This window comes from Camarhynchus parvulus, chromosome Z (genome assembly GCF_901933205.1).
Source record: "Camarhynchus parvulus chromosome Z, STF_HiC, whole genome shotgun sequence".
Classification (NCBI taxonomy): Eukaryota; Metazoa; Chordata; class Aves; order Passeriformes; family Thraupidae; genus Camarhynchus; species Camarhynchus parvulus.
In genome coordinates this window covers 66,206,398-66,220,197 of record NC_044601.1, presented here as the reverse complement: position 1 = coordinate 66,220,197, position 13,800 = coordinate 66,206,398, and the positions used below count along the sequence as shown (strand labels likewise).

The 13,800-nt window shown below is 39.3% G+C and overlaps 1 protein-coding gene across 1 annotated transcript in view; it reads left to right on the top strand.

The window, feature by feature from the left end:
• Window positions 1-13,800, top strand: part of RIT2 (Ras like without CAAX 2) — a 177,317-nt gene that overhangs the window by 59,927 nt on the left and 103,590 nt on the right. The window contains exon 4 of the mRNA XM_030968811.1: window positions 11,907-11,980. Within this exon, the coding sequence (XP_030824671.1) occupies window positions 11,907-11,980 (74 nt within the window). The remainder of the gene's footprint in view (window positions 1-11,906; window positions 11,981-13,800) is intronic.

The window sequence follows — 13,800 nt, the reverse complement described above, 5'->3', positions numbered from 1 at the left end:
TGAAATGACAAGAAGTGAGTTTGTAGCCCTCAGATTCTCCCACTCAGTAGCATAAGCACGGATTTGAAAGAGTGGTGAAATTGCTACCTGCTATTCTTGTTCCCCAAGATAAGGGTACTTGGACTCCTGTTAATTATCATGTTTTGATTAAACAGGAGTACTTTGTTCACTTTGTTCATGTATGCCTTTGAATAAAATGAAATTTTTCTGGAAGCAGAGAAAGCAATGATATGCTTTTATTAAATATTAGTAGCATTATCTACATTGCAAGCAGTTCCTAACAGTGAGTGCAATGGTTTGCCAGAGTTATCTTTAACCTTAAGTTGCAAGATTGCTAACTTTTGCAGAGAAGTTGTAACTTCTCTGTGAGAGCCAGCTCAGAAAAATAGCTTTATTCATTGTGGTAGGGGACGCTTCACATTTAAAATTTAGCCTGTTGGAGGACTGCACTGCAAGTTCTGATGAAGACCTAAGCGAGTTTTCTGGGCAACAAACTTTGTCCTGTACAATGATTAACACAAAATTGGTCACATATGTGCATATTTGCAGGTTAAAATGATAAATGGTGGCCTTGTTGATAGCAGCATTTGCATCATAACTGAAGGCTGCTTCACCAGACCAAATTATTCTGCTCAACTGTGTAATCTTTTATTTAAATCCATGCTGTATCCTAGCAGAAAGTTATCATTTAAAGGAGGTGACTAAACCCAGAAGAATTCTGTGTTTCACAATGTGTTGCTATGAAAGAATGGAATGAGTTTCTCCATCCACGTGTTTGGGGAAATGAAGGAAGAAGGGTGCATTGTTTTCTAGACCTCATCCCGGTTATATAAATTGTAAAATAAATTTGATCTTGATCAGAACTAGTAACCACTTTGTGGCCTTGCAAAAAAGCATTTTGCTTTAATTAATAATAATTTTTTTTGTGGGAGAAATGCTTATCTGTAACTAGAAAATAAAATGTTGCAAACAGTGAAAAATTAATACATTGAATAGTATTATAAAAATACTATTTCTGTAAAAGGAGATATTTGCATTGGTGTTTCTTGTGCTTAATTTTCAATCTGCTAATAAGCCTAATATTTTTCTCAGGAGTGGATACAGTCACATATACTGTTATGCTCACATATCCTGCTGTAATTAATAAACTTTGGGCCCTGATGACAGAGATCAGACTGGGTGCAAAGTGCTGCAAAACCAGAAAAGGTAGCAAGGGGTTTGCCTTGCTGTCTAACAAGGTTTATATTTTTACCTCCTTTGTCTGGAAGTAGATGTCATACCTTGAATTTTCCATTGTACATTGTGCTTCATATCCTTGTTGATTACTCCATATAGAAGAAATTCTCTCCCATGCAAAACTATTCAGCACAATCATTCTTAATTTTAGTTCTTGAAAGCTGGGCAGGCCATTGCCTTCTTTTACAGCTGCTTTGTTAATAAACTTCATGATCATAAGAACCCAAAGGGAGAAGAGAAACTAAATTTAACTGGCTCAAAGTTCAATTCCCTCAGATTTCTGATCACACAAAACATTTTAGAGAACAGATAATGCTGTTGTTTTTTGTATCTTTTTTTTTTTTTTTTTTACTTACCATAGGCTAAGTGAGATTAAGCTGCTTTTGCTTCCAGTGCTTTTCAGCAAAGAATGAAAGGGCACCACAGTAATGAAACAGCAAGCTGACATTCAATAAGAGGTTTCTGTACACATCTATAGGTAAAACTGAAAAAAAAAAAAATAGAAGATGGATTGTGCAATGGATAACCCATTTTCCAGTTTAAAAGGCACGGAGTGCATTTCAGGTCACCAAGAAAACTGGCATGTACTTAGCCAAAACTGAAAATCAATCAGGCTGCTTCAGCAGCTCAGTGTTATCAGTCCTGCCCTGCAGAGCACAGCTCTGAAACGTTAGGCAGCCCAACAAGAGGGAGAAAGTTAATTTGAGAGCAGCTGTTTTAAGACAGATACATAATGGCATAAGGAGAGGAGCACTGTGGTGAGGTGAGAGCTGAACAGAAATGCCCATTAGGCTGAGGAAGCTTTTAGGTGAATTATTGGAAGCAGATGCAGCCAAAGCCTGAGGTAAAGGAGTCAGGGAAGAGTATGATGAAGGTGGATGCTAAAAACGACTAATAATGAATAGTGAGACTGCATGAGACTTACTGGGCTTAAATTGAAGTTTTTATTCTACTACCACGGTTCTGGATGTTCATCAGGTTGCCAGAAGTGTTCAAGGGAAGTGAACATCCCTGGAAGTATTCAAGGGTAGGTTGGGCAGGGCTTTGAGCAACTTTAGTCTAGTGGAAGTTGTCCCTTCCCATGGCAAGGGGAGTTAGAATGAGATTCTTTTAGGTCCCTCCTAAATCAAACAATTCTGTGATTCTGTGGTTCTAGGCACTGTGCCCCTCTAAGCATTTGGACACCACTTTTCATTGATTAGGATTAAATGAAGAGGCTGGTTTGAGGATCTGGATGTAATCTAGTTGTGCCTCTGCTTTCCATTGAAGATATTAGCAGTTCCTGTATTAGGAGGACAAAATCAGCTACAAGATGTTCTGCACTTTTGTTTTCAAACATAGATAATAGAATCATTACTCTTTTTTTTTGTTTTGTTTTGAATTGGTTTTATTTGCATCTTCACTCCTTGAAATTATGAATTATCTTATGAACTGCATAATCACAGAAAAATTTTCATTGGAAGGGACTCCAAATATCTTTCATTCCAGCTGCTCTGCCATGGGTAGGGACACCTTCCACTGGACCAGGTTTCTCCAAACCCTGTCCAACCTGGCCTTGAACACTCCCAGGGATTGGGCAGCCACAGCTCCTCTGGGGAACCTGTGCCATTTAGAACTCAGGGATAATATTTATGTACCGTTGGAGGAGCAGAAGCCTCTAAAACAGAACATGGCAATTAGTTAAAAGCATGTTATGACACTGAACAAAGGCTAAGCAAAGGAAATATTGTGTTTTCAATTGAAACTAGGGAGAGATGGAATCTACAGCAGTGATATGCATTTGAATTTAGGAAGGCCATTTGAAAACATTACAGAAGATTTTCTGTACATGGCCAAAGCTTTGGTTCAGTATCTTATCTGCAAATATGTTTACGGCAATTTGAATGCTAAAATGAAAACAGGGATATAGGGATTTTAGTATTTATTATCATGAAACTGAATGTGCAATGAATAAATTAATGAATTCCTTTTATGATAAGCACTTAACATGAATAATGCTTTATTTTTTCTCAGATTATTTTAATTTTCTCAGGGCCTACACTATAGGTTTTTTATGGGCTAGCAGAAAAGTAATATCTACATTAAATGCTGCATTACTTACCTACATCTCTTTCATAGAAGCAGCTGAGGTGTTCAGACCATGTGGTTATTACTGAAGGAAGTGTTTCTGGCTGTGGATTTAGAAAGGAAGAGGTATTTTTTTCTCCTTTCTGCAAATCATCATCAAGATTCTTCTGCCTGGAATAATATTGTCTGTTACCATCACTTTTGTAGGATGACAACAGGCAACGTGGGCTGTTAACATGAAACTGAGTGAAACCTGAAGGATCTGACAAAGACAGGACAAAGCTAAATAAATGACAAATGGCAAATACAGCTCAATGCTGAGAAACAAAAATCATCATCACTGGGAAGAAAAGTGTGATTGCAGATATAAAAATTGGTTGCAGAAAATAGAATCACAAAATAAGCTGAGCTGGGAGGGACCTACAAGGATCAAGTTGGCTCAAGTCCCACTCCTGGCTCTGCACAGGACACCACACATAATGATGTAACAGAGCTGGAACTGGAATATTTAAATAACCTAGTTAATAGCCCAGTACTAATATCCCTTTTTGCATTATATTAAAGGATACTGCTATCTATGTGAGTATTTACAAAATACAAGGCAATCAAATCTGTCAGTCCTGCTCCTCTAAACCATCCATTGCTTATCATGTGTGCAGAGCTTATAGGAAGGCAACCTCTGTGACTTGGTGTCCTGGTCTGCAAAATGCTGATAGCAACGCTCACCCAAGTTGTAAAACACTCATAGTCCGGGAAAATAATTATATGCTGAGGGAGGTTATAATAGCAATGTATTTTGATGGGTAATTCCTACGACATGCATATTCTTATCCCAAAGAGGAGGAGTTGATGTGTAGTATTCGGTACAGTGGTTTATGTCTCTGTTCATCCAGTCTTTTCATTTAAAAATTCCTTGCTGTAAATAGAAACAGCACTCATACAGGCAAAGACTCATGACCATCCTACATCCAGGAGCATTGCTAAGTTAAAATGCATTTGTGGCAGATAATCTAAGCACACCAAGAGCTGTGTCTCCTGCCATTGCTTTGGCACACAGGGAGAACAAGAGGCAGAATTCCAGGTGTGGCTGACTGAGCTTGGATTCCTTCTGCTGGCTTGACACCTCCTCAGTCAAGTAAAATGTCTTTTGGCTCACCTATATATGTGAATCTGATAATTTTTGACTGCAATTGGTATTGTACAAGAAAGAGAAGAGAGACTTTATTTAGAAGGCATAGTAACAGAATTAACAAATGGAAGAAAGAAGCATCTGACTTAAATTTCAGGGACTGGAACACGTCTGTAATGCAGACAAAAAGCCCAATACAACTCCCCTTTAAATTGTACACCATTCAAATCTATTTATCATGAAGCAGTTACCTGCTCATAACTGAAAAAGTACATATTTATATTTTTTATGAGTTCTGATTCTCCAAGATAACTGGTCATAACACAACATTGCATTAATTACTGTATTTCTGTCTCCAGAATTATGTCCTATAAAAAAAGAAATCTAAAGAAATGATCATGCATTAATTTCAAACACACACACCAAAAAAAACCCCACAAAGCCAGAAAACATAAAGTTTAAGCATTTTTTTTTCTTTAATTTTCTAACACTGCAAAGGACAATTAAAAATGAGAAAATAAGAATTAAAAAAAACAACAAAACAAAACAAAAACTTAGATATTCAATAAAAGGGGAAAGAATTTAAAATTAAAAAGAAATTTAAAAGGTACCATTCAGAAAACAGTTGGATCTTTTTTTTGTCCCACCCTTCAATATATTAAACAGTCAGTTTTCATTGAAGCCATATGATATAATACTCTGAGAATAATTTTGTCTCTATTTTCATTTTTATTTTTAATCTTTGTAGGAAATAAGATTCCAAAAAAAATCAACATTACATACAGGAAAAAAATTCTTTCACGGTACAATTCATATATCCATGCATTGCTCAGATTACAAGGATGTGGGAGTTTTGTTTTGTTTTCTTTTTGGTACCCTAAAAAGTGTTCATTCTTGCAGTCAGTGTTTGAAATGCAATTAGCAATGTCAGTAAATTCCATCCACAGATCTTTTCATGCAATGACCTACACTTCAGCAGAATTTTACCCAAACCAAAAGCTGAGACTTCATGATTGATTAACCTCAGAGAAAAAAGACTAATCCTGAGCTTAATCTGAACAATATAGTTATAGTCTGATTTATTGCCTGATATCTGATTATCATTCATGCCTATTTTGTATGTTCTTTTAATGCTTTACTGAAATAGCAGCTGGATTTTGGCCTTTTACTAAATACCACTCCTCAGAGCTGTAGGGTGTGAAGCATTAATACATGTGGTTTAGCAGCCCCCAAATTAGTTTTATAGGGAAAATTATATTCATATTATAAATTAATTAGGTGAAAGAAAGTATAGCATTCTCAAACAGCGGGAGCAGCATAAATACAGTAGACACCATTTGTAATGCAGATAATTTGTAAAGGGGGGAGATTGGAGTGTGAGCTTGTTGGTGTTCTTGATGAAGGTTTTACGGTTTTTGTTTCATATACATTTAGGTGCAATTTCAGAGGAATATTTTCACTTCTGTCCTTTGTCCATATGTGAGCAGCTTGTTCCTGCTCTTTACAGCAAGGTCTCAGAACTTCCCTTACCATGGCCATAAATTGTACCATGCTGCTTGGACCAGCCACACAGTAATCCCTTCTGAAACCCTCTGGGAAACATGAAAAAACACCAGGATTTCTTCTTCACCTCACAGCTACCAATGAACAAAAAAAATTTGGGTCCAAGATACAGATTTTTCCACCTCTTGACTTCTAGGAAGAGGTTTCTTTCCAGGTTAATGCCTCTGCATCATAATTTTAAATAAAATAAAGATGTTTGCCCATGTAATAAAAAGAAAATAGAATTAAACCTCTATTTACATTACCTTCTAAGACAAAATCCCAGTTTAAAAGTATTAATTGTAGAGCAGAACTAAGCAGTGTAGTTCTTCCTCTTGATCTTTATGACATGATATGGGAAATTTGAAAGTGATTTCAATTTATGAAATTGAAAGGGGTTTCAATTTATGCATCTTGCTTCTGCCTGCTGCCTTGGAAGGAATGAAATGCCCAGGAGATCAGTGAATCCACAGGAAAATGGAAAGGCAGTGCCCCTCACAAGAGTGCCTGTGTTTGAGCATTAAGGAGGTGATTAAGAAGGTGAAGCTCATAAGTGGGGGTTATGATTTGCTCTCTGGTATGAGGGTGTGTTGGCTCAAGACAGAGATTTCTTTGGCAAGTGTGCATTTAAGGACTTCCTCTTAAATATGTGCCTGAAGAAAATTAGGGGTTAAAACTCCCACCTATTTTCCATCTACATGCAGGTTGAAAATATCCCTGCTTATCACACCCCAACTGAGGACATTTTTAGTCTTTTCTCTTTATTGTCTGTACTATCTGTGCTTTTTGCACATAGACAGAGATTATTACAAAGGAAACTCATATCTCCTTCCTGTTTCATCTCTACATTTCTTGGGGCAAAATAAATTCTTACATGAGAAAAGCATTTGCCTAGAAAACTGTTTAGATTCATGTACCTGGTCAAAGCATATCAAAACATGTTTCTCTACCAAAACCAGAAGACATCAGCATACATCAAGAATGGAAATGGGGCAGTGATGCTTACATTCCTTTGTGAAATGTTTTAAGGTCAGTAGTTAGGGAAAGCAAAATAAATGAAAATGACTAAATATCTACAAAGTAAAAATATTACAAAGATAGTCTGGCTCCAGCTTTTAAGAGCTGAAACTTTACTGATGACAGTGACATTATATCAGGGCACACCTGGAGTAGCTCAGCAGGGTAGATATCTAACAGCGGTGGCTTATATTCAGAGGCAAGTGGGTCTTTTAGTTATAACTAACTCTTAACTTGTAAATCCTTTCCTTGGGGAAAAAAAAGGAAGAAGAAGAAAAAACAAGACAGGTTTTATCTAGTTTCATTTTTATCCAAGTAAAATTTAAGTAGGAATACTTTTTTCCACATTAACTGTTTTAAATCTTCTGTATAAAGATTCATATTGGTCTAAGTGAAAAGAGAAGTAGGACTGCTGGGTTTAGAGAATCCAGCTGCTGGGCCAGGAATGGGAGCTAAATTTGTGGAAGTCATATGTTAATTATGTATGCAGTAATGTAATGCAAGTGGACACCTACCCACATGGAAGTATATTAACAATACTTGATAGTATCAATAGAATTTATGTGAAGGAAATACCATGTTTGATTTTTAACTATTTTGCCATCTTGTTTTTAATTTTTGGTTAACATAAAAGAAGGAAAAAAAAGAAAAAGACAATCTACTGCAGGTAGATTACATTGTCATGCAATAATAAATTACTTAAACTGCAAGTAGTTCAATGCCTTTTATATAGTCCCACTTTGCCACACAGCCTCTTGTTCAGCAATCCCTACAAAAAGATCTATTAACCAAAACATATGGTGGTTGGAGCACTCCAGTTTTCTCATCTAGGTAATATATCATACAATTAATTAAGCCTCTGGGCCATCTTGATATCAATGGGATTAAGTATTTGTTTAGAGAAAGTCATGTGCCTATTTGCTGAATTGAGGCCTAAAATTAAGTGGGAAATACTGTGTGTGATTATGTCATAAAAGACAGCAATCCTCCGGCTGGACAGGAGGGAGCTGAGTTAAGGATATACAGGCTTGTATCCAAATGCTTTCATTTTTTCCCTCTGCTGGCAGAAAGCAGATTTCCCTCCACTTTTATAAAGTGTTGTACAATGCAACATATATATTATGGCACAAACTAGAAGGTCCCAAGTATTCCCACTACATGCCATATTCTCCCATATTATAATCTCAATATTATTTCAGCAGAGCTTGAGGGTGTCTGCTAGGACAAACTCTTAGGACAGGCCCAGCCTGCTCATGATGGTTAATGACATTTCTCAGGTTCAACAAATGCACTTGTCTTGTCTTCATGCCTCAGTGCACTTGCAGTGTCAGTCACAAAAACCACTCAGGCTGCTCTGCATGATTGTGCAATTAAAGAGCACAGATAATTTCCAAGACTATTTCAAGTCTAAACACGGGCCAGTATCTACGCGTTTTTTAATCTTATGAAGAAAATACAAATGTTGAGAGGGGAATGAAATTATAATGTGAGGAAAATAGCTTGTGCAAATAGTGGTTCACCCTTTCTTTGTTCCTATTCTTCTAAATTTAGTTGGCAAAATCACGAGCTAAGGGAAGGGTCCACAAAGTAGAGTTTCTCCTCCTCTGCCTGCATCTATGATGAGTGTAAAGAGAGATTACAGAATTTATTTTTTAAAAGATTTATGCTCAGCATTTCTAGAGTTATACAGAAGTTTAAATACTAGCTCTGAGCCAGGACCCTGTTCAGACACAGGGAGTCTACCCCAATAATTTAGACAATCATTTAAAATGAAACTATTTGCTAGAAAATCTCTTTGAATGTGTGCCATGATTTGAGGCTGGCACAATGCCAGTGCCCCCATGAAAATACCTTCTCCCTGCTGTCTGCTGTGAGATGTGACCAGGAATAAGCAAAGCAGGCTCCCACTTAGAAATAAAGAAAAGAAAACTTTATGAACTAAACTACAACTCTAAGTAAAAAGAAAACACACAGGGAAAACAAAAACCTTCCAAAAATATTTCCTTCTCTCCCATCAAATTTCAATACATCCATCCCCCAAATTTCAACTCTCAGTCCATCACCACCCTTCAGATAATCAATTCTCAGTTCATCAAGAGGAGAGGAGTCCTTCTTGTGACATAGGCTTCCCCTGCAAACACTGTTGAAACCTCGTGTGTTTCCGTGTCACTCGTGGCACCGCCCGGAGTACAATCTGCCATCGTGACATCTTCCTTCCATGTCCCGTGCTCTCACCACTACACACGGACCAGAGCTGCTTCTAGGGTTGTCCTTTTAAGGATGCTTTGTCCGGTTCCAAAAAGGGCACAGTCTCACCTTTGGGACACCTGTCCCCCCCAGATTTCACCCCCTGGGGCCGAGGGGTACCAACACTGAACCCTCTTGGCTCTGACCCATTGCCTCCCCCTGGATGCAGTCTCTGTGTCACAGGAAACATGGTTCTGTCCATGGCTATAACAAGAAGAGTCCAGCAAAAGCCACTCCACCATCTCTTCCCACCTAAGATTCTTCTCTGCTCTCCCAACATCTTTCACTTGCCCAGACCTTCACACTTGCGCATTTCCTTCTTCTATTTCATCTCTATCTCTCTTCTAGGAAAGATTAATGTTCTGCAAAGTTTTCATTGTCCAAAAAAGGGTTGAAAACTCGGGCTCTGCCTTCTCAGAAATTCCCACAGCGGCTGGACACCTTCTTGCTGTATTGCCCCCAACCCTTCTCCACCGGCTGGGCTGTTCTGCAGCACGTGATATCAAATTTCAAGGTTGCATAGGCTCTCTCTCTCTCTCTGTCCTGGGGTGGGGGCTGCCCGATGCCTCCTGGTGCTTCCCCACCCTTCCATCCTCGGGGCCTCTTCACCTCCCATCTCTGTCCAAGGCCCAGCCTACCTCACGGCCGCATGGCTTCTCCTCCCCTGCCCAGCAGCAGACAGCTGGGCCGGGGGAGGTCTGACCTGCTTCCCTCGCCGGAATTCAAGAGAACTTCCCCTGGGAGAGCTCTGCTTTTTAACCCCTGTGTTCTCAGAGGCGTATCCAATGTCCCCAGCGGCCAAACCAGGTGCCAATATTCAAACCTGAACACCTATTGGCCTGACCACTGCATATCCCAGAAAACTTACTTCCTCTCAAACCACGATGTTCCACCCTTCACCTCTGAGAACACACATTCTAAAATTATTATCAAAATTACATGCAATACACTTCCACAAAACAATAAAACCTCTATCCCTAGATTTTCACTATCCATCCACCTTAACTTAGTATATGCTTTGTTCTTATTCCTCTTTGATCCCATCTCACAGCTTTATCTTATCACTCTCCTGAAATTTGTTTTCCCGGTCAGGGAATAAAATATATCATCCATAGCATACCTGCTTTTGAGTTCTGGTGAGGAAAGAGTTCGGATCTCTCCCCTGTCCAGCTGCCTGCTGCTGGGCAGGGGAGGGGAAGCCATGAGGCCGTGAGGTAGGCCGGGCCTTGGACAGAGATAGGAGGTGAAGAGGCCCTGAGGATGGAAGCGTGGGAGAAGCACCAGGAGGCATCGGGCAGCACCCCCCCAGGAGAGAGAAAGAGTACAGCCTGTGCTTGTGCCTGTGCTACCTTGAAACTTGATAACATGTGCAGGTAGCACAGCTGAGGAGAAGAATGGGGTGGAGGGGGGAGGGGGGGATGCAGTGAGAAGGTGTCCGGACGCTGTGGGAGTTCCTGAGAAGGCAGAGCCTGAGCTTTTAACCCTTTTTTTGGACAAAGAAACTTTGCAGAACATTAACCTTTCCTAGAAGAGAGGTAGAGATAAAGTGGAAGAAGGAAATGTGCAAGTGTGAAGGTCTGGGCAAGTGAAAGATGTCGGGAGAGTTAAGAATCTTACGTGGGAGGAGATGATGAAGTGGCTTTTACCGGACTCTTCTTGTTATAGCCATGGACAGAACCATGTTTCCTGTGACACAGAGACTGCATCCACAGGGAGGCGATGGCTCAGAGCCAAGAGGGTTCAGTGTTGGTACCCCTCGGCCCCAGGGGGTGAAATCTGGGGGGGACAGGTGTCCCAAAGGTGAGACTGTGCTCTTTTTGGAACGGGACAAAGCATCCTTAAAAGGATAACCCTAGAAGCAGCTCTGGTCCGTGTGTAGTGGTGAGAGCACTGGACATGGAAGGAAGATGTCACGATGGCAAATTTTCTCCTGGCGGTGCCACGAGTGACACGGAAACACACAAGGTTTCAACAGTGTTTGCAGAGGAAGCCTATGTCACAAGAAGGACTCTTCTCCTCTTGATGAACTGAGAATTGATTGTCTGAAGGGTGGTGATGGACTGAGATTGGTGATTCGGCGGATGGATGTATTGGAAATTTGGTGGGGGGAGGAGGAAATATTTTTGGAAGGTTTTTGTTTTCCCTGTGTGTTTTCTTTTTACTTAGAGTTGTAGTTTATTTCATAAAGTTTTCTTTTCTTTATTTCTAAGTGGGAGCCTGCTTTGCTTATTCCTGGTCACATCTCACAGCAGACAGCAGGGAGAAGGTATTTTCATGGGGGCACTGGCATTGTGCCAGGCTTAAACCATGACAATGTGTCATTGTGGTAAGTAAAAAACCACTCTGTTGGTTTGCAGCACCAGCACAACACCTCTGAATCTTTGTGGCCTAAGTGACATCTGGGGACTGTGCATAAAGAAAGGGAAATGTTTCCCTTTTAAAGGAAGGAAAATTTAATTTTTGTATTTCGAAGCAGTGTGATGGAAGAGACCCTCTTTTGCTAATACTTTGTAGTGATGAAAGGATTTCAAAAAGGAACTTTTGAAATAAATAATGTTAGGTCAGATTGGAGAGCTTATGAAAAGCCTACTCCAAACTAGCAAAGCTGTTGCATTTTCCATTCTCTGAGCAAATCACATGCTTAAGAAAACTGCACTGTGTTTTTCAGAGGATGCCTATAAAACTCAAGTCCGAATTGATGATGAACCAGCCTATTTGGACATTCTAGACACTGCTGGACAGGTGAGTAATTTTCCAATGAGAGTCACTCAATCAGAGATAAACTCAAAGATTTTAACCTCAGAGATGTGGGTCACAGCGCTTAAAGTTCCCTACTCAAGCATAAAGGAGGCAGTGGCAGAATAATATAGAGGAATTAACAAAAGGGAAGATTAAAGTGCTGCAATATAGAACAATATAACTTCCAAATCTCATCAGAGGAGACAGACAGGCTGAAATGAACAATAGATAAAAAGATGTTTGTTTCTTTTCCTCTTGCATGCAAGATCATCTATCACAATAATGAAATTAATAAATACTGCGTTGTTTGTCTTACATTTTTCTCATTCCTCCTTCTCTATATGTATTACAGGAATCTTCTGGTCTACTTGTAGACTAAGTATTTTGTTGTATTTCATCTTGTCTCCACATTATATCTAAATATCAAATGCTCACCCATAAGGAAAATATCTTTATGCCAAAAGTAACACACAGTGTTACATATACAGGTTTTCCAGAGAAGCTGTGGCTGTCGCATCCCTGGCAGTGTCCAAGGACAGGTTGGATGGGGCTTTTGAGCAACCTGGGATAGTGGAAAGTGTCCCTATCCATGGCAAGGGGGTTGAAATGAGATGAAATTGAAAGTTCCTTCCAACCCAAACAATCCCTTGATTCTGCCAATTCTATGACAGTGCGTCTGCTGTCGGGGAATCAAGCTTCATATGCCATGATGAAGAAGAAAGAGTTAAATACAATAATTTTTTCTACTCAGTTCATTTCCTTTCCACCTCAAGATATTTTTACTGTTTAATTAAAGTGCTGCCATTTGCTGATCTTTTCCTCAGGTGTGTCTCAGGGTCTCTTTGAAAGCTTTTGTAGTTTCTTGAGTTTCCATAGTGTGTGTGCATCTCGTGCAGAAACAAAGCAACCAAAAAGGAACTTGGACACACTTAAATAAACAAGGAAGTATTTGGGAAGAAAAAGCCTGGTTCTCAACTTCCTAAAGGTCTGAACGCACCTAAGCCAGGCACTGCAAATGGTGGGGAATGCAGTCTGCTGCCAGAAATTCAAAGACAGTTCAGCTATTGTTAGTCATTTCCACATATATGCAATTTTTTCATGATTTAAAAAATTTTTGATCATATGAAAAGGCTAGAACTATACTTCATCCTTAATTTGTGGGAGGAGGATATGATTACCAAGGTTATGAATTTTGTCAGAATAAACAGTTGTAAGGTAAGAAAAGAAATCAGAATAATTCAGTTAATTAAAGGTGGTGAACACAATAGTACAAAAAAGTTGGAGTTCTATCTCTAAGTTATATCTTTCTTAGGAAGCAAAAATTCCACAGTACTAGATGTCCGTGGTATGTAGTGACCAAGTAATGAAATGTAGTGCAGATATTTCATAGAATGATAGAATTTTAAAAGTTGGAAAATAACTTTAAGACCATTGAGTCCAACCATTAACCCAGGACTTCCAAGCCCACCACTGAACCACGTCTCCAAGTGCCACAGATGTGCTTTTTAAATCCCTCAGGGGGTGGTGACTCCATCACTGCCCAGACATCCTGGGCCAGAGCTTAATAATCCTTTCAGAAAATAATTTTTTCCTCATTTCCAATCTAAATCTCCCCTTTTTCCTCATCCATTCCTCTTTGTAGCAAGCAGAGGTGTATGCAGAAGCACCACACTCAGCAGATTTATCATCTCAGGCCATTTTACAGCCTGGGCATAGCTATTGTACTTCTGTTGAAATGTTGAAATTAATCAACCAAGTTGATTTGATATGAGCAAATCTCTGTTTTAAATTCCCCTGTTGTTATAATGTAGATTGTCATCACT